At 37.5% G+C, this 27,357-nt stretch overlaps 1 protein-coding gene across 8 annotated transcripts; it reads left to right on the top strand.

The window, feature by feature from the left end:
• The first annotated feature begins 1,887 nt into the window (after positions 1 to 1,887).
• LOC129280974 (FACT complex subunit SSRP1-like) lies at positions 1,888 to 27,090 on the top strand. 8 transcript variants are annotated; one of them, XM_064115589.1, is made up of 16 exons: positions 1,888 to 1,993; positions 9,817 to 9,891; positions 13,297 to 13,482; positions 13,997 to 14,102; positions 14,474 to 14,661; positions 15,476 to 15,570; positions 16,216 to 16,351; positions 18,248 to 18,351; positions 19,403 to 19,531; positions 20,108 to 20,326; positions 20,985 to 21,057; positions 21,524 to 21,659; positions 22,049 to 22,094; positions 22,668 to 22,845; positions 23,576 to 23,871; positions 25,497 to 27,090. In XM_064115589.1, the coding sequence occupies exons 2-16, from the start codon at positions 9,841 to 9,843 to the stop codon at positions 25,906 to 25,908; spliced, it is 2,355 nt and encodes a 784-aa protein (XP_063971659.1). In that variant the 5' UTR covers positions 1,888 to 1,993; positions 9,817 to 9,840; the 3' UTR covers positions 25,909 to 27,090. The 8 variants fall into 8 exon arrangements, with proteins under 8 accessions (XP_063971659.1, XP_063971655.1, XP_063971653.1 ...); XM_064115585.1 differs by having other exon boundaries at positions 1,903 to 1,986; positions 9,717 to 9,891; XM_064115583.1 differs by having other exon boundaries at positions 1,909 to 1,993; positions 9,709 to 9,891.
• The last annotated feature ends 267 nt before the right edge of the window (positions 27,091 to 27,357 follow it).

The raw sequence follows: 27,357 nt of genomic DNA, 5'->3' as shown, positions 1-27,357 counted from the left end.
AGTGACCCACTCACTATTTGTTTCTTTTGTATTAAATCTGAAATATTTTAATGTTTTCCCCATTGCGATGTGAAATAACTGAAGGTTTGATTCCTCCCTGGACATGTGGAATTGCAAGTTTTGCAATCTTTTGAAGACTTTCTCATGTGTCAAATCCGCAAAGCTTTTTAAAAAGATAACTAGGTTCATAAAATACAAAAGAAAATAATACTATGTGACATTATTGGTTCTGTCATTTGGATAACATGCCAAAATAAGCAGAAAATTTTAAAATTTTGTGACTTTCATTTTGTAATCCGTTTTTGATAAAAATTTTATGAATTTCTGGTTGTTGGATTTTTTTCAGAATCTATTTCAAATCAACTTTTGGTGACATGATTGCGATGGACATGACCTTTAATTTATCCTTTCCACTGATAGTCCTTTTATTATGCATGTTTGAAAATCTATTAACAATCTGGGATAATGAATCTGGACTTGCGGTCTGGTATGCTCGTTGAGAAGATGAAAAAAAGATCATAAAAAGATTATATTATTTAATACAATCATGTGGATAAATGCTGCCAGGCAATTAGTCAAGCCTCTTGTGTTAGACACAGATTTTTAAACCTGATATAAACGACGTTTGAAGTTAAATTATAATATGAGCCAGGAAGTCCCCCCCCCCCCCCCGCCCTTGCCCTTCTAAGTTGCAATTTTTAGAATATACTCCAAAGCATTGCAAACTAAGTGATTAAAAAGGGGTAGGATATAGTAAATTTTGGCTAGCGTGATGTGAATTAATAAAAATAATATTGAAGAAGCATTATCTGGAATTAAAATATACCATTCATAATTCCTTTTCTGTTTTACTGCTACCCCCTGATATTTTCTTCATGTTCTCTTATAATTTAATATAAATTATTATCCTTTTCTTTTTCAAATTCTCATTTTCCTTCTTTCTTTATATACCTGTAATCACCCACTAGTCATCTACTCAACCCATTTCTTACTTTACTCTCTGTTCTGGTTGATTCTCCTGTATACCTTCCCCCCTCCTTTCTCTTTTCCTCCTTATTATATTTTCCTTATTCTTTGGGTTTTTTCCCCTCCCACCCCACCCCCTTGCCTTCTCTTTCTCCTCATCCTCTTAATATTTTCTCCCATCTTCCCCATTCTCTTTCTTTTCCTCCTTTCTCGTACTTTTCTTTTTTTTTCTTCTCCTCCACCTTTTTCTCCTTTCCTGTACTTGGGACTTTTCCATTCTTTTCTTCTTCTTCTCATCCTTATTCTTCTTCCTCCTTTCTTTACTTTTCTTTGCTGTCCTTTAGACCCCTTTTAACGCCTGTCCTGCCGTTCCTGTAAGCATATCTTTTTCATTGACCAACCTGTTCTCCCCATTCCTATAAAGCGCCTCTTCCTAGCCGCCATTACGATTGGCGGCGGAAGCCAAAAAAATTAGGGGGGACGCAGGAAACAAAATTAACAAGGCCCCCCCCCCAAAAAAAAAAAAAAGTTATCAACCAAAAATTTTAGGGGGAACCACCTAAATTTTTTGACAAAAAAAAAAGTTATCAACAAAAGATTTAGGGGGACCGTCCCCCACCTCAAATTTAGGGGGAAAGGACCCCCCCCCCCCCCCCGCTTCCGCCGCCTATGGCCATCACTCCCAATCCTTCCAAGTTTCCAAGCACCTCCAATCATCACATTGATTTTGTAAAAAGGTATAATCTTTTGAAAAGAAAAAGAGAAATATGAAGCAACCAAACTTGGGCTTACGTAAATAGGGGATTTAAATCTGGTAGAAATATCGAGATGGGGACCAAATTGATTGGACTCCGTGTCCCGACTCGTGTGTAAAGTCGATCGACTCGAGTCAACGATTCGGGATTTCCCCTTTACCCCGGCACGACTAGAGAGGGCGACAATGACTTTCGCGCATGTTCCAATTTTTCCCGCGACATGATTAGGTTACTGTTCTGCAAATGCATGACATATTAGTAGGCGGCAAGTAGTAAGAATTCCAAAAATTTTCTGTAGAATCTGATTTTTTGTGCTTATCCCCCTATTTTTAGGGTGCTGAATACGAATCTGCTTGTTGCCAAATTTATAAATGCCGTCTTGGACCGTTGCCATGGCAACGGATTAATTTCTCAAAAATTGCATGTATCCCCCTGTAAATGGTAGATAAACATGATATAAATTAGCCAATAGATTGATTTCAGGGTTCCAATTAAATACAAATGAAATTCGAAAATATTTAAGATCATCAAATTGGTTCCAATTGGCCCGTTGCCATGGTAACTGCTCATTTTTCCTCCAGAAAAGTAAAAATTTTGATTTACAGTTGTAGAATCTGTTTTTTTTTTCATTTTCCCGGCGTTTAGGGTGTTAAACATAGGAGTGGTTTTTGCTTAATGTATAAATACACTCTCATTCCATTGCCATGGCAACCAAATAATACCTAATTTGGTAAAAAAAGAAATAACATGGTAAAAAAAAACAATGGCGAGAAATACAATAAAGGCGACCTACATGTAATCTACATGCATTGGATTTTTCCCACTCATTTAGAATAAAAACTACATAAGTGTTATGCATGAGTTTATTGGAATGGTAGGAATTGATGTTGCCTTGAGAATGCTTGAATTTAAAGATAAATATCAATATTGCAAATGGCCCGTTGCCATGGTAACATCTTATTTTTATCAGAAAAGAACACATTTTGATAAAAACATATAGAGTCACATTTTTTTCGTTCATTTCCGCTAAGTTTAGGTTGCTAAAAATAAATATGCTTGTTGGTAAATATGTAAGTACCATCTCAGACCATTGCCATGGCAACCAAATACCAACTTATTTGGTAAAAAATAACATGTTGAAAAAGGTAATGGTGGGATGTACAGTAAAAACGAACTAATCTACATGACCAAAACCAAAATTACGTAATTATTCTGCATGAATTCATTAGAATGATAAAAATTGATGTTTCCTTGGGAACGCTTGATTTTATTAATAAATATCAATGTTGCAAATTGCCTATTGTCATGGTAACGGCTCAGACCAGAAAAGTTTTAATAAAAATATGTAGAGTCCGATTTTTCTTTCATTTCCGCCAAAGTATACACGTAGGTTGCTAAACATTGATATTATTGTTGCTGCTGCTTTGGTAGTGTATAAAATAATTTAATTTTATATGATAAATATCAATGTTGCAAATGGCCTGATGCCGTGGTAAACATCACTCCTCGCAAAGTTCCCTTCTGCAGACTTTCAACCTGAAGAAAGTAAACTGAGCAGTTTGCCATAGATCTGGATACATATCTTCAGAACCTCCCTGCACTCCCTACTCATTACGACACATTTTTAGAGCTGCTGAAGAAATCATCAAGGAAGAATATTCCACAAGAATGCCGTACAAGCTATATTCAGGACCGGCAGAAACACCATGCAGATTCGGATCCTTGGGAAAGACTCTACAAAGTCCCAATCTAGGTCCCAAGTTACCGCCGGCCAAGTGGCCACCAGCTTCTAGTGAACAACCAAGGTAACCCTCATAATCACCCGCGAAGATCCAACCTAAAAGTGTGCGGACAGCCTGCCAAGAGTCATCTGAGTTCACAAGACCTTTCAGCATGAACGACTTGTGCAATGCTATCAAGCAATGAAGATCAGCAAGGCAGCTGGATTGGATGATGTCCTCGATCTGTGAGCAGATGAAACATCTTGGACCTGTTGCAATCCAACGGCTGCTTGACATGCTAAACTTCTGTCTGAGTGAAAGCACAATGCCAAACTTATGGAGGAAATCAAGGGTAGTTGCCTTACTCAAGCCAGGCAAAAGACCAGCCATTGCAAAGAGCTACCGGCCCATATCTCTGCTTTGTCACACATACAAGATCTTTGAAAGGCTCCTACTCAACCACATTGCTCCCTTGGTGAATGAGCTCCTCATTCCAGAACAGGCAGGATTTAGGCCGGAAAGTCCTGTACTAGTCAACTGCTGAATCTGGCACAGTGCATTGAAGATGGTGGCTTCGAGAAAGGGTTGATAACTGGAGCAGCCTTTGTTGACCTCATTGCAGCTTATGACACAATCATCGAATACTCACAAGGTAAGTCTTTGAGATGACAAAGGAAGGCTTTAGCTAACACAGATGATTCAGAGCATGCTCTCAAATCAGCAGTTTTTGTGCATCTCAGTGGTTTCAGTAGCAGATGGCTGACACAGAAAAGGTCTCCCACAAGGAAGAATCATCGTCCCACTCTTTAGCATCTACACAAATGACCAACCAATCCACCAAATAGTGAGAGCTACCTGTACGCTGATGACATTTGCATTGCTTCACAGAAACAGTCCTCTGAAGAGATGAAAAAGCACTCAGCAATGCTCTGGTAGGCATGACTCCTTACTACGCTGCAAATCATCTCTGGGAAAATCCAGAAAAAACCCAACTCAGTGCTTTTCACCTAAAAAACAGAGATGCAGACCAATAACTAAGGTTCAGATGGTATAGAAAATGGTTGGAACACACCAGTAAGCCAATCTACCTTGACGTCACCCTAGACAGTTCCCTTACCTACAAAGACCATGTTTCCAAGACAAAGGCTAAAGTTGGAGCAAGGAACAGCATCCTGAAGAAGCTTGCCAACATAAAATGGGAACAGATGCCAAAACCATCCGTGCGACAGCTCTTGCTCTATGCTACTAGACTGCTGAGTATGCAGTCCCCATCCGTTTTAGGTCATCACATGCTGCAAAGATTGATACAGCCCTGAATGCTGCTTGCAGAGCAATTACTGGCTGCGACAAAACAAGAGCAGATGATCTCTACCTACTGTGTGGTATTGCCCATTCACACATCAGAAGATAGGTGTCAGCAAAGGTGGAAAAACGAGCAAGAAGATCACCCTCTTCATCCACCCTTTAACTATGAACCTGCCAAAAAGAGATTTAAAAAAAGATGTAGCTTCCTTCACTCGACTGAATCCCTTGATGGCTCTGCTCACAATCAAAGGGTCACCCTATGGTCCAACCATCTACAGTCTGTGACGCACAAGCTCTCCTATGGACCTAGCGAATCACTTCCTAGGTTCAAGTGAGGAATGTGGAGTGTAAAGATCTTTTTTTGACCATTTGTGCTCTAATAAAAAAAAAAAAATAGCCAGTATGCCAATTTTTCTAAGGGTTTGTGAAATTAGGGAAAATTCAGCTAGATACCATTTTGAGAATATTTTGGGCAATTTGGCCTAGTAATCTGACAGAAATATTGATTTAGGGGTAAAGTTTTCAAGAGATTGACATGTGACATCTATTTGCTGAATTGACTTACCCCAACGTCAAACTCCAAGGTGGCTGCCAATTTATGGGTCACAAATGTCTATATTTTAAAGCTAAACGTTAATGGAATAAAATAAATTTGCCAATCACAATCATGTATAATGCGTTTCTGGACAATTAATTGTATGAAGAAAAATTGACCATGAAATTCGTATAAAAGCTTTGAAATGGCTGCCGGAAACCATTTTAAAAAGAAATTTGGGGGTGGATTTTGCTATAAAGCTGATAAAAATATTATAAAGAATGAGTTTTATAGGGAAAAGGAAATCAAAATCTTAAGTCTATTTGATGAGTTGGAGTGATCTTGACCTCCTGAACAGAGATTGACTATGGTATAATTAAAATATCCAGAGTGGCTGCTGGTGGCCAGTTTGAAAAAAACGGAATTTGGGTTGATTTGTGCTATAAATGAGCTTTTTAAAATAGCAACATGGGGATTTTTGAGGTTAGGAAATTAAAATCTTTAGTCCACACAGTTAACTGACCTAAACTTGACCGCCTAATCAGAGATTGCCGCCATAAAAATCAAACTGACAGCTGCCTGTCATTTTCAAAAATTACAACTTTGATTACAAATTACAATTATGATTCCATTTTGATAGAGTTGTTCAAAATATTTATTTGGGGGTTTTAGAGTCAAGAAATCAAAATCTGAACTACCTTTGACATACTGACCTTGCCTTTAAAACGAATTGCAGTTGGTAGTCATTAAGAAAAAAAGGGTCATGGGTTGCAATATGGCGTTCCTCAGGGTTTTGTACTGGGACCTTTAATTTTTACTTTGTATTTATAACCACTTGGGGATACTTTGAACTGGTGTTCAGCCGACTAGATAATAGTCACTACAGCACATTCAGAATCGAGCAGTCGGTACCATTTCAATGGCCAGAAAGTATGATCATGTGTTTCCTTTGTTCAAAGAGATTCACTTGCTACTGGTCAAAAACAGAATTAAAGAAAAAATTGCTTTGTTTACTTGTCCATTGATAACCTGACACCACAATACATTTCATGCTGGGTTTTTGTTTACAGACCCTTTTCTATCCCCCAACTTAGGTCAACAGTGCATGAGTTTCACTGGTCCCAATATTCAAAATCCGTTCATGTCCTTCTGTACAATTGTTTTTTTAAAGCTTGCAAACCTATGAATTTTATTTGTAACACCCACTTTATGTATTGAAAGCACTTGAAAAGTAGAATTATTCATTTTTATAATTATAAATAAACTAATATAGGAATTGTATTAATAGTGTTCCTATATTACCCCGGTTAAGATAGATTACCGCATCCGGTGCTCACAGCTTTTTAAGGACTTACATCCTGCAGGTACCCATTTACCTCACCTGGGTTGAATGCAGCACAATATGGATACATTTCTTACTGAAGGAAAACACACCCTGGCTGGGAATCGAACCCATATCCCTCAGATTGAAAGAAAGAGTCTTAACCACTAGACCACGATGCCCCCCACAATTATATTGGAAAGTGCTTTGAGCATGTTTACATGAAGAAGTGCTATAAATGTTAAAATGTATGTATTTATCTTAATAGAAAGCTGTTCAAGATAATTTAACTCCAAAGTTTATTTGGCAAATTGACATAATCCTGGCCTCCTCCTATTAGATATAATTGACCTTTTGAGGAAACAGAGGTAAAATTCTTCCATTTTTAATGTAGGCTCAATGTGGGACTTTCATGAAAAACCCATTCATTTAATAATAGAATCCTAAGGTGTTTTTTTTAACCTCAAAAGACCCTTGACCTTCACCTAGTGACATGATATCTAATTATCTTGAAAATTAATACATCTAAGTAAAGTTTTTGATGTTGATACCACAATACAGTCAAAGTTCATTGACCATAAGTTTAACCTGAAACTCATGCACAATGATGTGATAGTTGAATACCTTTATGTCCAACTTTCTTGAAATAGATTTATATACGCACTCTCAAAGGTTTGTTTTTTCAGAAACTTTATGAGATTCAATGATGATAATACAACATGGTCAAATTTTGATGATCGTGAAATACCTCTGACCTTGATCATATGACATGAAACTTGTGCAATATGATTAATTATATTTAATGATTACCCAATGTTTTGTTGAAATGTCATAATATGGATCCATATATTTTCAAAATCATGAAAATATTTCTAAGTTTACTTTTTCAAAATGGACACCACCTGCCAATTTGGTTATGGCAATAATCTCAGATTAGGAGGTCAAGACCACATCGCCTCCTGACAGATTAAAAATTTTCATTCATCAAATGTATGCCCCCCCTAGTATTACATTTAACACTTTTTAAGCACAAATCACTATACTCAAAATGACTATCTGCGGTCATTTTGGAGTTACAATACTGGATTTCATGCAGAATAAGTACCATTTTTCTTCAAAACTTGTCCAGCATTAAAATGTGTGTAATTGGATAATTTATTTGAGTACATGTTATGTGGATTGGATTTAATTCTAAATTGAAAATGGCCCGAGAAAGTATTTTTACATTAACAAGCATATGTACAGTTGAGGACAGAAGTTTACATACACCCAGTAATTTTTTTAAAAGTTGACAATTGCCAAACATCATTAAACTTACTGTATCTTATAAAATATTTGTGCTATCATGACACATTTGATATCAAACAAATGAGTACCGGTATGTCATGCCCCTTCATCACATTGCTTTGTCATCAGGAGCTTAAAATATTTAGGTGTAATTTTTCCCTAAAAAATCTTCATATTTTAGACGATTTAAAAATAAAAACTTTACAAAAAAATTTCATATTTGTGCTAGTTACGGTACTTGTCAACACAAACATTTCAGATCACACTTTTTGTTCAGTGGTGACATATCATGATAGGAAAAGTAATATAAATCATAGATGTGACATTTATATATTTCTCTGAAACGACGTTTGAAAATATAATAACAATAGAATACATTTTATACGAATATTACTATTTTTCTTTAAAAAAATTTTCACCTGAAATCTACTTTAATCCCATCGGCATCCTTATCATGTGAAAGAGCTTGATATGCTCTTTCATGTGACAACAAATTCGTCATGGTAGTATTTATATTTCTGAAGATATAGTAAATTCTAGGATGTTTGGCAAACGAACAAATTTCACTGAATTCCATGGGTGTATGTAAACTTTTGGCCTCAACTGTATGTTGAGCGCCCTAAAATTAGGGGAAATGAAAGGAAAATTTGAAGTTTTTTTCAACTTTGTAATTTTCTGAGAAAAATAAGATGTTACCATGGCAATGGGAGGTTTGCAACATTCATATTTATATTTATATTAAATGCAAGTGTTACCAAGGCAACAGCAATTCTTTTCTTGCTAATGAACTCATGCAGACCACTTACTGTATTTTTTGTTCAATATTTAATGGTTCAAACCTTACGCATGTAGATTGTGATTTTCATAGTATTTTCCACCATTATCTCCCCCAAGTTATTTGGTTGCCATGGCAATGGCCTAAGATTGTATTTATACATTTAGCAACAAGCACATATAGATCTAGCATCATATAATTAGGGGAAATGAAAGAAAATTCAGATTCTACAATATATTTTATCAAATGTATACTTTTCTGAGAAAAAATAAGCTGTTACCATGGCAACGGCCAATTTGCAATATTGATATATATCTTTAAATTCAAGCATTGTCAAGGCAACATCAATTCCTATCATTCCAATAAACTCATGCATAAGACTTATGTAGTTTTTTTAGTAAATGAGTTGGAAAAACCCAACGTATGTAGATTACATGTAGGTCGCTTTTATTGTATTTCTCGCCATTGTCTTTTTTTACCATGTTATTTCTATTGTTACCAAATAAGGTATTATCTGGTTGCCATGGCAATGGAATGAGAGTGTATTTATACATTTAGCAAAAACCACTCTTATGTTTAACACCCTAAACGCAGGGAAAATGAAACAAAAAACAGATTCTACAAAGTTCTGTAAATCAAAATTTTTACTTTTCTGGAGGAAAAATGAGCCGTTACCATGGCAACGGGCCAATTGGAACCAATTTGATGATCTTAAATATTTTGAATTTCATTTGTATTTAATTGGAACCTTGAATTCAATCTATTGGCTAATTTATATCATGTTTATCTACCATTTACAGGGAAATACATGCTATTTTTGAGAAATTAATCCGTTGCCATGGCAACGGTCGAAGACGGCATTTATAAATTTGGCAACAAGCAGATTCATGTTCAGCACCCTCAAAATAGGGGAAATAGCACAAAAAATCAGATTCTACAGAAAATTTTTGGTAACCTTAAATATTATGACGAGGAGCTGTGTACTATATACCGCGTACGGCCTTACGGTAATATAATGCGAATTATATTGTGTGCGTGATCAGTAATACAGACTAGACAGTATATACCAGAGCAAGTACACGTTAATCTGATTCTACCAGATTGTTTTTTACTTTTGGTGTCAATGATCATCGTCTGATCTTTATTGGAAGGACTATTTGTCATTATTACCAAACATGGAAACGTTGGATTTTCCTGATGTTTCACAGGAAGTAAAGGGTGCTATGGTGAGTTCCCGTTCCATTCTCTCATTTTGCAAATAATCTTTTGTCATGAATTTTTCTCCAAGACCAAGTTAACAAACAGTCGGGCAGTCAGACCGCAGGTCCCTATGCTAATGAGCAAAAAGGCCAGATTCATCCAAATCATCTCGTGGCTGAATCCTCCTCCTTGCAAAATCTCGTGATTCGTGAGATTTTCTTTCTCTAAGAATTTACCTGTTTTAACCTCAAGTTAAATGAAATATTATTGCACCATCAGATAGAGTAAAAGTTACTCTTTCATATTGGTCATTTATTTTGTATACAATATTTTGTTAAATAAGTAAATTTCTGGCCTGAAAATGTGCCTCAAAACTGAATTTTCTTCCTCTGTTTTCTTTTGCAAATTGTGCAAAACTTTTTATTTTGAGCCTCAATGATATCTATATCACCATAAAGCTGAACTTCTGTACTTTCTCACAATGCCACTCTTGATATGCGGCACCTTTTAATCGGGTCAAGATCACACTTTTCCCACCAAGGTACAAGACGAGATTTCTGAAATTTTGTACTTGCATGAAATCCAGAGTTCTGATTGGCTGGATAAGGTTCACAGAACAACAGGCGCGGGGTATTTGAGGAGATTACCACATGGGAAGTGTGACCTTCCCACGAACCCAGGCACTGGGACCGTTGGAATTTGCCATTATGTGGTCTCTTTGACCAATCAGAGTGTAGTATTCTTGTTTTCAAACTGCTTTATGTACTTGGCAAATGAAAAGTGTGATCTTGACCCGATTAAACCAATTCTTATTTTGAAACCTCTATTATTTCAAAGCATACATATTCAGCTTTATCATGATATAAAAATCATTTGGGCTCAAACAAAAATAGAGTGTGAAAATAGCAGCTTTTGTCGGGTAAAAATATTTATTTTGTAGCATATTTTAGATCAAAATTTTAACCTATATTACAAAATTTTTGAATAAATCCAAACACATGACCTGAAAGAATGATTCTTCTTCTTTACAATGGTACCAAATTCATGAAATTCGATGCACAATTAGAGCAGCAATGACCGAATGAAAAGAGGTGTTTTGGTCCGCATCAAGCTCATTAAATATTCAAAACATCTCAAGTCATGAATATCACTTGGATGAAAGAAGCCACTTTCTTGGGACCTGCAGTCTGACTGGGCAAACAGGCACTGGACTGGCAATTTTGGCTCGCATAGCTCAGGCACGGGTAGCCTGGAGGCGTCTGGGGAGTAAAACTTTAAAAAGTCATCTACTCTACGTAGGCTTACTCCTAGACCAAAAGCTTCAGTCTCTGTTATGTTGGTCGTTCAGCTGAACTCCGTTGGCTTCACTCACCAAATACAGAGACCGAAGTTCTAGCGCGATCTGTACAGGGGACTCACTGGCCATATGTTTATGTACTTAAGAGCGGATAAAACGGGGAAGTGAATTTGCGCGACAGCCGAGGTAAGTCACTGTTTTTGTCTCACCTGCATAGCAGAGTGAGACTATAGGCGCCGCTTTTCCGACGGCGACGGCGGCGGCGACGGCGACGGCGGCGTCAACACCAAATCTTAACCTGAGGTTAAGTTTTTGAAATGACAGCATAACTTAGAAAGTATATGGACCTAGTTCATGAAACTTGGCCATAAGGTTAATCAAGTATTACTGAACATCCTGGCTGAGTTTCATGTCACATGACCAAGGTCAAAGGTCATTTAGGGTCAATGAACTTAGACCATGTTGGGGGAATCAACATCAAAATCTTAACCTAAGGTTAAGTTTTTGAAATGTCATCGTAACTTATAGAAAATATATGGACCTAGTTCATGAAACTTATACATAAGGTTAATCAAGTATCACTGAACATCCTGCATGAGTTTCACATCACATGACCAAGGTCAAAGGTCATTTAGGGTCAATGAACTTTGGCCGAATTGGGGGTATCTGTTGAATTACCATCATAACTTTGAAAGTTTATGGATCTGATTCATGAAACTTGGACATGATAGTAATCAAGTACTACTGAACATCCTGTGCAAGTTTCAGGTCACATGATCAAGGTCAAAGGTCATTTAGGGTCAATGAACTTTGGCCAAATTGGGGTATTTGTTGAATTACAGCCATAAATTTGAAAGTGTGTTGGTCTAGTTCATAAAACTTGGACATAATAGTAATCAAGTATCACTGAACATCCTGTGCGAGTTTCAGGTCACATGATCAAGGTCAAAGGTCATGTAAGGTCAAAGAACTTTGGCCACGTTGGGGGTATTTGTTGAATTGCCATCATATCTCTATAAGTGTATTGGTCTAGTTCATAAAACGTGGAAATAAGAGTAACCAAGTATCACTGAACATCTTGTGCGAGTTATAGTAGTTTTCAAAATCAGCACTGCTGCTATATTGAATCGCGTGATGCAGGTGAGACGGCCAGAGGCATTCCACTTGTTGTTCCTTTTAACTTGATTTTTCTCTGTTTTTTGGCAATTAATGCCAAGAGGGAATATTAATTTGCATTTTGGTCGCGTTAATTTTCAAAAATTTTATTCATTAAAGACAAAATTGAAGAGCCCCGACGGGGGGATTTTGCATTGCAAGTCCCCTAATGGTGGCTGCACGCTAGCGAGCCGTCTGTGTACGAGGAGAAATAAAAAAAATAAAAAAATGTTTAAAAACTCCTCGAAACAGACGGCTGCCAGCTGTCTAGCTTACTCCCCGCTGACGCCTGGGACGTCAAGAGTCAAGGTATATTCACGCACGTACGGCCACAAAACCTGAAACTTTCGCCCCCGAGATTTCTACTTTCCCTCTAAAAGATCTAGCCCTAAAACATGTAGGCCTACATGGGGTTCAACTTCATTTCCAACATTTCTGCGATATCGATTTCGTTTTTAAAGAAGAATTCATTTAAAAAATGAGAAAAATGTTATGAAAAGATGGGAAGAGCTTACAGCAGTGACAGTGTTTACGCGTCGCCATCTTGATTTCTTTGTCTTCCGCTTGGCGACACCACGCAAATCGCGCAATCAGCTTACCAGTTTCTTGAAATATGTGATTTAAGATTGAAAAATTAAATTCCAAAGTGCCGGTGTACGGTTCCAACGAACGATCGATCGTCTTCGTTTCTTTTGCAGCGTGAGCATACAAATGCGCCAGCCAATCACGTTTGTGATGAAAAGTGTTGGAATGATATACATGTACCCCCTCACAGGTGGGTGTTTCATAAAGCTGTTTGATAGCGACTTTAAGAATGACTGATGAACCTTCCTTACGCGCTCAATAATCGCCAATGAACATTTGATTTTGATAACAAATATTATTTACCACAACACAAGAAAGGATCACCAGCTTTCTGAAACGGCCTGTTTCTCTACGTTTTATGATATTCCTCCTTCTGTTCTCACACACATGATAGAATAGCGGCCGTCTGAGGTTGAGCGAACAAGGCGTGACATTCAAGAACAACAAGACAGGCAAGGTTGATCAGATTCAATCGGGTGACCTGGAAAGGACGAACTGGATCCGGGTCGCCAGGGGTCTTGAGCTCAAGCTCTATCTCAAATCAGGATCGATCTTCAAATATGATGGCTTCAAAGAATCAGTGAGTTGGTTTTGATTTTGTGCTAGTTGTCTTAAAATTCTCTTGTTTTAGATTATATTGCAGAAAATTGTGTACCATTGGGAAGGTGTTGTAGTTAAATGTGGTCCAACATGTTCAAATAATTGGTATCAATGTCTGAATTGTAACAAAGAAATGCTATATTAACCCTAAACCACCTGGGGGGGGGGGTTAGACCAGGAAATTTGTGGTAAATCTGATTTGAATAATTTGATAAAAATAGTACAAAACAATTTTTTTGATGGAAAGAACTTTTTGACATCACCCTTTGCACATGCCCTTTGGTCTATGCAGGATTTTGCGTTGATCAGACCGTTATTGTGGCTGAGATCTGAAGGGGGGGGGGGGGAGTAAAACAGATTCTCTAAACACTAGGTCTGAAAAACCGCCATATGAAATAGGGTTAGATGATTATTATCATGATAGAATTTAGTTTTTAATACATGTAGGTAACAGTGTACTGATGATAATTTTTTTTTTCAATTAATCATCTTAGGATCGGGAGAAAGTAGCCGATTTTCTTCAGAGGCATTACAACGTGGAACTTCAAGACAAAGAACTATCATTGAAAGGATGGAACTGGGGAACAGCCAGATTTGAAGGTACGCTACTTGATTTTAAGTTCCGTTTTCTTACATCACAATGTGGTTTTAAAGGTACCTTATTAAATGCTTTGACCACATCTGTGTTGAATGCAGGATTTCACTGCAACTTTCCTAAATGTTTGTCAGGATTGGAAGTTTGGAAGACAAAAGATACCAGGCGGGATTCCCCACCAAAGCATCAGCTAAACATGGCTCATTCTTTTTAATGGTGTCTTATAGTTATACGACAGCAATTCAACTGTTAAAACTTCTAGAGTACACACATATTGAAACACATTCCCTTCCCCCCCCCCCCCCCGATCCTATTGCCTCTGAAATTGCTCAGTTGAAAATGAAAACAACATACCTTTCATTCTTTTATTTGACAGGTTCCGAGCTTGACTTTCACGTTGAAAAGAAATCAGCCTTCCAGCTTCCTCTTGGTAATGTCTGCCACGCAACGACAGCGAAGAATGAAGTCATCCTCGAATTCCACCAAAACGACGATGCAGAGGTCTCGCTCATGGAGATGAGGTTTTATGTACCTTCAACAGACTCTACAACAGATGCAGCAGGGGTAAGATTCCCTCTGATAGGACTTGAGCCATTTGTCCCTAGGTTGAATGCTTAATTATACACTTGCTGTTAGAGGTCAAGTTTCTTCTTTAAACAATCAACAAGAGATTTATGTGAATTACCTCATGAGGCTGCCACCTACTGTGTTACTTTAGGCTCCTTCAGAGAGCGCTGCTCTGATTGGCCTAATATGAGGTTGCACTACTAGTAGATTGAAATTCTGAGAGAATGGAAATTCACTTTGCTGATGTCATGGATCATGGCCTGTCCAAACTATTTTTTATGATTTCTTTGAATCGGCAAATACATGATTATATGCTTAGACAGTCGGTCTTCTAGTGGAGCAACCTCCTCTCTTGCCAATCAACATAAGTTGCCATCTGAAAAAGTCTCTAGCAACACAATTGAAGATTACAAGATTATTTAGCTGTTATAAATTATGAATGAACAAGGGTGGCATGATGGTCGGCCTTGATTTTTTAAGTCATTTCGAAACGTACATACTTGTAGATAATTTTGCAAAATTGTATAACTTTTACAAAGTCATACCCAACCCCTGAACTGAGTTTGTGATAAAAGTTATACACAATTTCTGATACCGACTTTGTGATAAATGGGTATAGCATCGCGATGTCATATGACTTTTAATGCGATAATATTGTGCCAAATATGGCTAATGTTTATGCCTTGTGTAATAAGTTGGAGGAAGATGATATTCATAAAAGGGGTGATTATTTTTTGGCTTCAATTGATCTACTTCGTTATATACTGATTGATAATGATTCTTTGTATGTGATATTGTCTCCCCTATGCAGGCATTCCTGGATAATGTCATGGCTAAGGCAGACATCATCCAAGCCACAGGGGATGCTATTTGCTCATTAGAAGAGATCCCATGTCTGACACCAAGGTAATGAACTTTAACCTTTGAACTTTATAAGGAGATAATCTACATGCGATTCTGTACTCATTACAATCCTAAAATTACCAGTTTAATGGAAAGTAGTTTAACATGTAGTGAGAAGCCGTCTTGGAAGAAATCTTAAGTGGTCTTTCAAACCTTTTTGGAAAATCATAGATATCGATTTGGTTTTCAAGACTGCTTTGCCATGTTAAACCAGCTTTAAGCGTAGGTGAAGACACAACCGTTCTCTGGGGAGCGATCTTCACACATGTTGGGCGCGCTGCTCCACACACTGTGTGTAGAATACCTACGCTGTGCGTCACAAAAGATGTGACGCCACTGAGAGCGTTCCTGTAGCAACAAGATGGCTTTATATGAAGTGCTGAAAACCAGTTCAGGAGATGGTGATGAGGACACTAGCAAAGCCATCTTCTAAACTGATGTCCTACACTGGTTTAAGGGAAACCAGTTCCAGAAAGAGAACAGGCTTTTATTGAATTGTCTTAATCATGATATTGTAACCATCTTGTCAAGTAGCAAATAGTCATCATCCAGTTCATCAGTTCCGTTGTAGAATTTTTTTCTTACTCCATCCGATCATTTATCTGCAATTGCATTGCATTTTGTGTCTTTGCCCTTGCCAATTTGCAGAGGTCGATACGACATCAAGATCTTCCCGACATTCCTCCAGCTTCACGGAAAGACCTTTGATTACAAGATACCCTTCACAACGGTTCTCAGACTCTTCTTACTCCCTCACAAGGATAACAGACAAATGTTCTTTGTGGTAAGTTTGGTAGATTTGTAAATGCCTCCATTTACTAATATAGGTGGGTTTCTAAGAAATAATTATGTTGCAAAATTAAATTATTATGCCGCTGCAGATATATCCTATCTTTTAGAAAGATAGAAATGCGGATTGTTCTATTTTTTTTTTCATCCCCCCCCCCCCCATCAGGATGAAGGGTCATTCTCAAAATTTCATAATTCATCGTTCTAACCATGTTTTGGCATGTACATGTAGCTTTGCAATTCTGTTCTAAATTGTTACTTTTACTGGAGGATATCATGGATGGAGACATCTGTTACATTAAAGGAGAATGAAACTCTTGGAGCAAGTTAGCTTTTAAGAAAGCAGAAAAATCAAAGAATAAGATCAACAAAAGTTTGAGTAAAATAGGACTAGCAATAGAAGAGTTATGAGCATTTGAATGTCGAGATCACTAATGCTATGGAGATCCTCCCATTGGCAATGCGACCAAGATCTATGATGTCACAGATGAACAACTCTCCCCTTTTGGACACTGAAAATATACCCCAAAACATCTCTTTTTGCTCATTCTAATCATATGACAAACGATTCATCAATGATATAATGTTGTAAAACATCTGTACTTGTCCTCTCATAAAGAGAACACCTCACCTTGTGATAGACTCTATAAAAGTGAGAATATAAGTGAAATAAGTACTAAAGTAATGAGGGAGTTGTACGTGTGTGACATCACAGATCTTGGTCGCATTGCCAATGGGAGGATCTACATGGCATTAGTGATCTCGACATTCAAATGATCATAACTTTCTTATTATTCATTCAATCTTCCTCAAACTTTCAACATTATGTTTCTTTGATTTTTCTCTTTGATATGGATTCAGCTGGTTTCAATGGTTTCATTCTCCTTTAACATCCATAATGCACTTTTTTATCAGCTTTGTCCCTTGCCGGCAAGCATGGATGCAGTGTGTGTGTGAAACCTATTATTTTGATGGAATACCATCGAGGTTGTTGCATGGGTCTGGGGCTGTGGGCCAACAGATTGTTTAGACACGATTATCAGGAATTCTATTTTCCTTAGAATGGCTCTCATAAATGCCGAGGGATGTCTTGGATGTTTTGAGGTGCTGCATTTAGTCCCCTAACCAATGATAGCTGCATCCCTTTTAATAGTCATCATGCACAACAATTCTGTAATCAAGAAATTTGTAGGATTTGTACTTTGTGACTGCCCAGATCATATGCAATTAATAACAGTAATTGAGCTTAAGGATATTTTGTGATATTTGTACATAAAAACAAACAGATCTTGAACGTGATATATAAATTGTTAATATTGATCAAGAACATATGAAACTACTTTATTTATCATATAAGTCATTAGTCAATAAGAAATGCGGAGAAAGATTCAAAGAGCAAGGAGAAAAGATGTTTTGAAGTTTTAAGGCCACCACACACCTTACGACTGTTCGCGATCCGATTTTGGAACAAATCGCATTTGCTCATTTTCTGAAGATGTGAATGGAACATATAATTTTATTTGAGGTTACAATTAATTGAAAGAATAATATTATAACCATTTTGAAAGATTGCAAGCCTTTATTTTGGAGTAAAGGCCAAATTAGTTTCAAATCGTAGCCAATTGTATGACTGCTATGACGTCATTACGACTAGATATTAAATTCGCTTTTATTCTAAGAAGAATGATAGCATAGTCACAGATTTGATCATAGGTATTCATACGATGATTTTGAACATTACACAGTAAGATATTCCAAGTCTCAATATTAGCATCAAATTCTACTACATTTTATTCTGAAATCGGGTCGCTGACCAGTCGTAAGGTGTGTGGTCGCCTTTAGGTCCATTCAAGTATGAGTTTTCATCATTTCCTTTCTCTCTCCACTGTAGATGAGTTTAGATCCCCCTATAGTCCAAGGTCAGACCCGATACCATTTCCTCATCTTGAGTTTTAACAAGGAAGATACACTATCCCTGGAGCTCAATCTCACAGAGTAAGTCACCTCTATATTTATATTTGTTGAGAAATGGTGATGATGGTATTGAGGACGAGGATCGTGGTGGTTGTGATGATGGGGATGATGGTGGTGGAGGCCATGTTGATGATGATGATGGTGGTGGTGGTAGTGGTGGTGGTGGTGATGATGATGATGATGATGGTGGTGGTGGTGGTAGTGGTGGTGATGATGATGATGGTGGTGGTGGTGATGGTGATGATGGTGGTGGTGGTGGTGGTGGTGATGATGGTGGTGGTGGTGGTGGTGATGATGGTGGTGGTGGTGGTGGTGATGATGATGGTGGTGGTGGTGGTGGTGGTGGTGATGATGATGGTGGTGGTGGTGGTGATGATGATGGTGGTGGTGGTGGTGGTGGTGATGATGATGATGGTGGTGGTGGTGGTGATGATGGTGATGGTGGTGGTGGTGGTGGTGGTGGTGGTGGTGATGATGATGATTATGATGGTAGGTGACTGTGATGGTGACGGTGATAATGAAGATGATGGTGATCGTAATACTGATGTTGATGATGGTGATGAATACTATTGTAGCGATGATGGTTGTGATGATTACTTTCACACTCTCATTGACTATGTCGTTTAAAGCTTGTTCAGACATCAACAGCTGTGATTGGCAGCAAATGAATTTGCGGCACTAGATTGACATTCTTTAGAGAATGGAAATTTACATTGCTGATATGTTTTATTGGCCCGTGTCAGCATTCATAAAATTGTAGAATTTCTATAGGGAATAACATGTTTACTTGTTATCCCCTGTCTCAATTCAAATTTTTGAAAAGAGTCTGAACATGACACTTACTGTTACACGAGCCAATATAATTTATCAGCAACCTGGTACCCATTCTCCTGAACTTGCAATCTGCAAGTGCTGCAACCTCATCTCCAACCATGAGAGCGGTCTATCTAAATTAATCTTCAGCAATAGGATTTACCTGTTTTTCTTCATTTTTAAAGAAGAAAAGTCATTTCAGTCATTCAAACAAATCAGATGAACCTCTTGAGGAGTAATCATTCTTGCTTACTTTCAGGGATGAACTAGAGCAGAAATACGAAGGCAAGCTCACGAAGGAGATGAGCGGTCCCATGTTTGAGATCGTCAGTCGAATCATGAAGTGTCTGGTGGCAAGAAAAATCACTGTACCTGGCAACTTCAAGGGGTAAGTGTTAACATGCATGATGCAAAACGTTGCTTTGTTGAAATAATCAACTGAGGCTGAATAGGATTGTGTTTTCTTCCTCAATGTTTCATAAAGCCGTGTCTAAGTTACACACAACTTGTAAAACTTCTTTTTTTTCTGCTCAATGAGATGTTTTAATAAAGTGGAAGGATCTTCTTGATAACATATCTTGTGTGATTGAGATTCCCTCAATTGATATGAAGAATTACACTTAAATAGATTTAATTTTTTCTTCCAACAGTAATTATTTGAGAAAGAAAGAAATGGGATTTAAAAAAAGTCATGAAATAAGCCTATGTACACTGTATACGGCTGTTAAGTTTATGCTCATAAAACATAGCCCTATAACATCATCAAATAAACAACTGTAAATGAAAATTGTATATTGTGTTTTTCTTTATAAAGAAAAAAGAAATTTAAAAAACAGATTCAGAGAAAATATGATTGGAGGACAGAAAAGAAAAAACAAAGTTGGTTGAACTTTTATCAAATGCATTCTGAAAACAAGTTAAAAAATATATAATTAATCCTATTTATGATGTATTATATTTTCAGGCATAAGGGAGCCCACGCCATCAGCTGCTCGTATAAGTCTAACAGCGGTTTCCTATATCCGCTTGAGAGGGGTTTCATGTACGTTCATAAGCCTCCAATGCACATACGCTTCGATGAGATCCAGAGCGTGAACTTTGCCGGAACGGGGAGCTTGAGGTATTTTGACTTTGAAATCGAGACGCGGAACAAGTCAACGTTTGTCTTCAGCAGCATAGAAAAGTGAGTTTGGGTTCGAAAAGTTTTATTTAAGTTAGGTTTGCAAAGTCAGTTTAGATAACTTTGAAGTGAATTAGTTTGGTTTGAAAAGTGAGTAGGGATAGTTATGTTTGAAAAGATTAGTTTGGATAGTTTGGTTTGAAAAATCAGATTGGGAAGTTGGGCTTGGAAAGTGAGTTTGGATAGATACTTTTGAAACATGAGATTAGATAGTTACATTTAAAAAGTTATGTAGGATAATTGGGTTTGGAAAGTGAGTTTGGATGGTAAGGTGTGAAAAAGGTGATTAGATTAGAACTTTAGGTTTGCCAAGAGAGTTTGGGTAGTTAGATTTGAAAAGTGAGAGTGGATAGTGAGCTTTGAAAAAGGAGTTTAGAAAGTTAACGTACCAGGGTAATATGTGTAAATTTGTTTAGCTGAAATTTGAAGGATGGGACAAATATAAGCCACCACCCCAGTAAAAATTTTCAGTTGAAATGTGGTGAATGTGATATCCCATCAGACAGTAGTGGCATCACATCAGCATGATCTGCCCCATGGCTTGTTGTGTTTAATACTGCATGCGATTTGGATTTCAAGTGCAAGTTTTGTCATTTTCAATTCTCTTTGCAAAGCCTTTGGGAGAGTTTCTCTTCAATGATTTTTTATTTTTATTTGGCAGGGACGATTACACACCGCTGTTTACCTATGTGTCAAGTAAGAAGCTCAGAGTGAAGAACAGAGGAATGAAGGGTGTAAGTGGAATCTCTTTCTTAAGTAGACCAATCTTGATCACCTGGAGCTTCTTTGAATCTTGTGTTTTCTAATCCTGCAAAATCTTTCTTAGAACAATCTCAAGATCGTTCGTAATGAAAACGCAAGTAGCGGGACATCTCGTGGGCTTCCTCTCGAGATTTCAATCCTGAGTCAATGTTCTGTAATGGCTGACTTGGGCCTAAGATTTTAGAAGTGGACTAAGTGAGTCTTGCCCAAATGCTGTTAGCCCATCTAAAAATCATACCAAGTGCTATTAGACCAAGTGGCAATAAACCAAGATAATCACTTGTAAACTGATATTGGGCTCAGTGTAAAATGTGATTTGAATAATCAGTAAACGCCAAGTAGCACCTTTACAAAAAAAAATATTTTCTGCGGATGTAAGAAGTGTGCTTATCATTTAAACGTTTTGATGATGTGTTCCATATTTTTTTTACCAACCAGGATACCGTAAATTACGATGACATTGGAGACAGTGACGATGATAATACCCATGATGCCTACCTGGAACAGATGAAAGCCGAAGGTCGTGAGAGGGAAGAGGGAGAAATCGACGAGAACGATTCAGACTCTTCATCAGGTAAGGAAAAGTAGAACCTAGCATTGCCATTTTTAAGCTTTCGTGCTTTTTAAAATGTGCGTGTAATAGATTCACTAAGTTTTTTTTATGCGTGCCACAAAATGCTCACAAAGTAACCATGGGTCACAATTCCCGCTCAGCAATTTTTGATACAGTCAGTAATTTTTCCTCTTTTTTTAAATCTCAAATCGAGTTTTTGTACATTACAACTAAAAAATATTTTGAATTTAGCTTGAGGTGAAAAGGTGAAAAATCTATTTATCAAAGTGAATCCATGCAGAAGATGTTTTTCTATCACCAAGTGCGAAATCAACGCTGGTGCGTCTTCAGTATTGCCATGTTGCTCTATTTGGTTCTTGCCTTCACTTATTTTTTTTTCCAATTTTCAGATGAAGATTTCAATCCTTTGGAAAGTGCAAGTGATGTAGCTGAAGAGTAAGTATTAGAGCGCCCTCTATGTGTATTGTCAAAAGTATATTTGAATTCTCTATCATCCTAAATGTCACAATCTGAGTGACATTCTGTCCAAAAATTTTAAAATCAAAGAAAAATATGACTAATACTTTGATATATTTGATTTAGATTCCAATTCATGGATCCTAGCAATCTCTTACATAAACGATCATAAGTCATGCAATTAATTGCTGGTTTGCTTTTTGTAGTGTAAAGGAAGGGTAAATATATTTTCCATAGTTGTAAATCAATTGAAGGTGTACAATTGCATTGTAAAGAGCACAGATCTGCTCTTGAGGGAAAATGGAAAGTGTATTATTATTAATGCTAGAACATGCATATTTCATTGCTTGAAAATGACCTGTCACCTGGCACGATTGTCATGCTTAATTTCTCAGAAATTATTCATTTTCAACGAGACTCATTCATCACCTCATTTTTATTCATGCTTACAAATACTTTGGGTGGTCATTTTATTGGATTCTGTTTGGACTTATTTTGAGATCATCACCACAGCTGGAATTTATGTTTTAATCTTCTCTTCCAAATGTCCAGATACGACAGTAACATTGAGACGGATTCATCCGATTCTGACTACACGGCAGGCAGCGGAGAGGAGGAAGAGGACGATGATGACTACAGGAAAGAACGTGAAGAGAGGAAAGAGCGGAAGAGGCAGGAGAAGGAAAGGGAGAAGCAGAAAGCAAAACAAAAGAAGAGAACAAAGACCTCGGTAAGCCGTTACCCTTGGGGAAGACTATTTTTAGCAAAATTACTTTTCCAGCGTTACCCCTTCCCCCTCCCCCATAAAACACACAAATATATGTACGTAATAAAAAGAAATAAAATTACAAGAAAAAGGGGCTATTTTGTTTATCTTGTGGATTGATTTTTTCATGTTAGCCTTACCAAAAGGAAAAGTAGTATGTGAGCATTGTTTTACAATAAATCAGAGGTGAAAGAACACCTTACAATTAAAATTTAATTCATTAAATGATATTTTGGGAACAAGGGAGAAACTTGACATAGAAGAGGTATATAACACATGATTTCCATATAGAAGGTCTGCTCATGCAAGTTTACATATGTGGTAAATGATAATAAACATAAATTTGTAGTGCGCAGCTGTTATACCAATATATATTGTATATTATGTATTTTATACCAATATATATTTATATGTGCTTTCTTTGAGATCTTTTTACTTAATTTTCCACGTACACTGCAAATTTCTTAACTAAAGAGATAGGTCTTCTGTTTCGATTTGAAGACATAGATTTAGAACTCGTATGTCAAATGCGCGATCGCCAAGTGTGACTTTTGTTTTGCGAAAGGGTATGTGGAACAATATACACGTATTGTGATATTACCGCTGATGATGATTGAACGTTCGAGCATATGACACTATTTTAGACCCATTCATTACTCAATTGTTGATACTTTCAAATATTTTGAAACCACAGTCGGACAAGCCGAGGAAGAAGGTGAAGAAGGAGAAGGATGCCAACAAACCCAAGAGGGCGGCCACCGGGTACATGCTGTGGCTCAACGAGACGCGAGAGGAGCTCAAGGAGAAGTACCCGGGCATCAGCGTCGTGGAGCTGACCAAGAAAGCCGGAGAGCTGTGGCAAAAGCTGGAGGACAAGACCAAGTGGAATGAGATTGCTGCCGAGAAGAAGAAGGAGTACGAGGCGGCGATGGCAGAGTACCGGGAGAGAGCTGCCGAGGAGGGATACGAACCCGCAGTGGAATCCGGAAGGTGAGTTCCTACGAGTGTATTCACGATCCAAGCATTTCTTCAACCTCTGGGGTGTGTTTCATGAAGGACTTGTCAGACATTTCGTCCGACAAATCCTGTTTTATCCGACAAATACCATAGTAGCAGTGCCCCTCAGCCAATCAGAATCCGCGGGGGAGCGTTTCATCAACAATTTCGTCCGACAAGTTGTCGGGTCTGACAACTTTCCTTGATAACGATTGGCTGAGAGTCACTGTTACCATAGTAACTGTCTGATAAAACATTACTTGTCGGATCACACGTCTGACCAGTCCTTTCATGAAACGCTCCCCCGTTGTCCAACAAGTTGTCAGATCTGAAAATTTTCCTTGATTTTGATTGGTTGAGGGGCACTGTTACTATGGAAACTGTCTTGATTTAACAGGACTTGTCAGATAAAACGTCCAACAAGTTCTTTCATGAAATGCTTCCCCGGGCCCCGTCGCATGAAAGCTACTATTACAGTAAATTTCAATGGTAACAATCTGAGTCATGAATATCATACAGAGGAGTTCCCATTGGATGACAAAGTCCCCATTTTTGTGCAACTGGGCCCTGTTTGTTGTGGACAGGCATTTTATAAAAAAATCCAAATATTGGATGCCTGTAAATCAAACATGCCAGTCTTCACACGTTTGCCTGATTTTGGGCCTAGATTACTTTCAGCAATTGGGAATTCTTATAGTCAAACTTAAAAATCTTTGTGAAACATCCCCTGATAATATACAAGTAGCCACGAAACATCTTAATTACAAGCCTTACTACTGTAGATTCTATCTGTTCGTGCTACAATACTCTTGGCAATATGGCAATCATCCAAACTATGGTATTCTCTCCATATTCCTTGTGCACCTCTGACTAGAATGTATTTCTAGATAGATGGTGAAATAATACATACATATGCAGGGTGCTACATAAGCAATTGCCCGGGGCAAGTAAAAGTTAAAGTTGGGCAAGTGTTTTGAAGTAAAGATCAAAACTACTTGCCCGAATTGGGCAAGCAAAATTCTCACAGTAGAACTACCAAAATGAGGGTCAATAGAATATATCGACCCTAAATTTGGTCATGGCGGGCAAGATAAAATCACGTTTGGAAAAAGAAATGCAAGAACAAGGTACATCAGTTCATGTCAAAGAGAGAAAAAAAGGGTCAATGGTTTATAAAACCACAATATTTTCTTTTGAAGAGGTAAAACTTTGTTTTCAAGGATTTTTTCGGCAATCGAAATAGATTTTTGGGCAAGTATATTCCAACTATTTAAAAATTTACTAGCCCAACAGGGCAAGTGCTTCTAAAGAGTTATGTAGAACCCTGATATTATGGCCCCAATAGGGACTGAATTACAAGGATTGATCAGTATAACTACAAATGAGATTCTAGGAAAACTGTAGTATTTAAATGGGGTTTGTAATCACTTTGAACAAGAAACTTAGTGATTGAAGCATGGTGTTGAGTACACTGATCGACCTATTTCTGAGGATAAATGTGAATGAGTGAAATTACAATACAGGTGCAACTTGAATTCATGTGTTTTGAAGAATAATCATGCAGATTATTTACATGACAGATTTTAAAAGGGATATTACTATCTGTTATGTATCCCCAGTAGTGGCAAGAAGAGCAAGTCAAGCTCGGACAAGTCCAAGTCCAAATCAAAGAAGACGTCACCTAGCCCCAAGAAATCAAGCGCCGGGTCCGGGGGAAACTACAAGAGCAAGGAATACATCTCGGAATCAGAGTCATCCAGTGATGAAGAGGTATGGGATGATGATGGTAGTGATGAGGATGATGATGATGATGATGATGATGGCGACGATGATGATGAGGATGATGATGATGATGATGATGATGATGGTGGTGTTAGTGGTGGTGATGGTGGTTATGATGATGGTGTTGGTGGTGGTGGTGATGATGATGATGATGGTGGTGGTTGTGATGGTGATGATAATGATGACGATGCAGATGATGATGATAATTTTGATGTACTGATTATTGATGTTGTTGATAGTGGTGGTTAAGGAGAACAACGCTACAGAACAGATTGTATGTACATGTAGCAGATTTTCACCACCATCAGCATTTCGCAAAAAGCAACTTGACTTGAACAAAGTGACTCATATTCATTAAACCAGCAAGTATCACTCATTTTTAATCATGACAAATATGCATGAAAAATCGGAAATGTTCATGGAAACTGACTCACAGAAACATACATTTTGGTATTTAGTTTCAACCATGTATTTAATTAGTGATATTTCCATTTATTTTTATCACCAACTTCAGGAAGTAATGGTTTCATAGAGGACCTGGGGTGTAGACCTATAAGCAATTTTTACCTAATGATACCGTTTTTAGTAACTTTGGTCTGCACCAGTCTCGCACTAAAAATTCTGCACCGCAAGCATTCACTAACTACTACATAGCAGAGCGGCGCTACTTTTACGATCACCCATTCAAGTACCCGGGCACATAATGACTGGCGCTGGTCTGGTGCTGCTAATAGCAGCAATAGCAGCGTCAAAATAGCACCGGGCTGGCATGGGCTATTTTAGCACGTGGCATTCATAAATTCAAAATTTTAAGACTTTGCCCGGAGCTAGTTTTGACCAGCGAGCTACTGAAACGGGTATAAGTTATCACAATTACCAGTGCCAACTATTCCTATTTTAAAGGAAAATGATTCCACTGTCTTGCATTTTAAAAAATGTCATAAGTTGAAATTTTGGCTGAAAATACTGTGTATTAATAAAACACACACAAATTGATTCCTAATTTTGTTTCAGGGATTCTCGGTTTTCACACTGAAAGGTTGCCAGGTGCCATATGCTAACCTTCCCTCAGTCAAAAAAGTACAATCACCTCTATATTGGCAGGCTGTACCTACTGTGTTGCGTCAAGCCAGGAAATTCATTTAGCCCCAATTATATCCTCTCATTTCCTGGTTCATGAATGGTTTGTCGAGCAAGTTGTTTTGTTTAAGGTGGTCCAAATATAATCTATCAAAGCCTTATTGGCTTGATTATTGTAATTGAGTGTATCTACTTGTGCACACCCAAATTATGATTGGGTTGAGTGAATTGATGAGGCCCCAAGATTGTCAACCGTTGCCATTTCAAATTTGTATCCATGTCTACCATTATCGTATTAATGGTTTTACAAGGGATGGTTCCACACACACTCTAATATCTACCCCCCCCCCCAAGAAAAGAATAAATAAATAAATAAAATGAAATAAATTAATGATAAATAAATAAATAAATGAAATGAATAATATTTAATAAATAAACAAATAAATAACTAAATAAATGAATAAATAAATAATTAAAAAAATAAATGAATCAAAAAAAAAAAAAATTTGAATGCTTTGACACCTGCCTGAATTAGAGAAAGTACTCATAGTCTTGAGCCTAAATCAAGACTTGCATTGCTTTAGCAAATGATGTGCATTCATCTTTCCTCTTGTATCA

This window comes from Lytechinus pictus, chromosome 2 (genome assembly GCF_037042905.1).
Source record: "Lytechinus pictus isolate F3 Inbred chromosome 2, Lp3.0, whole genome shotgun sequence".
NCBI classification, from domain to species: Eukaryota; Metazoa; Echinodermata; class Echinoidea; order Temnopleuroida; family Toxopneustidae; genus Lytechinus; species Lytechinus pictus.
This window is presented reverse-complemented; position numbering and strand designations above follow the sequence as displayed.

Excerpts from the sequence above, each read along its gene's own strand:
- LOC129280974 (XM_064115589.1), top strand. The coding sequence starts at position 9,841 with ATGGAAACGTTGGATTTTCCTGATGTTTCACAGGAAGTAAAGGGTGCT. Across the intron at positions 14,662-15,475 it reads CTACAACAGATGCAGCAGGG|GCATTCCTGGATAATGTCAT; the intron begins GTAAGATTCCCT and ends TCCCCTATGCAG. Across the intron at positions 19,532-20,107 it reads GTACCTGGCAACTTCAAGGG|GCATAAGGGAGCCCACGCCA; the intron begins GTAAGTGTTAAC and ends TTATATTTTCAG.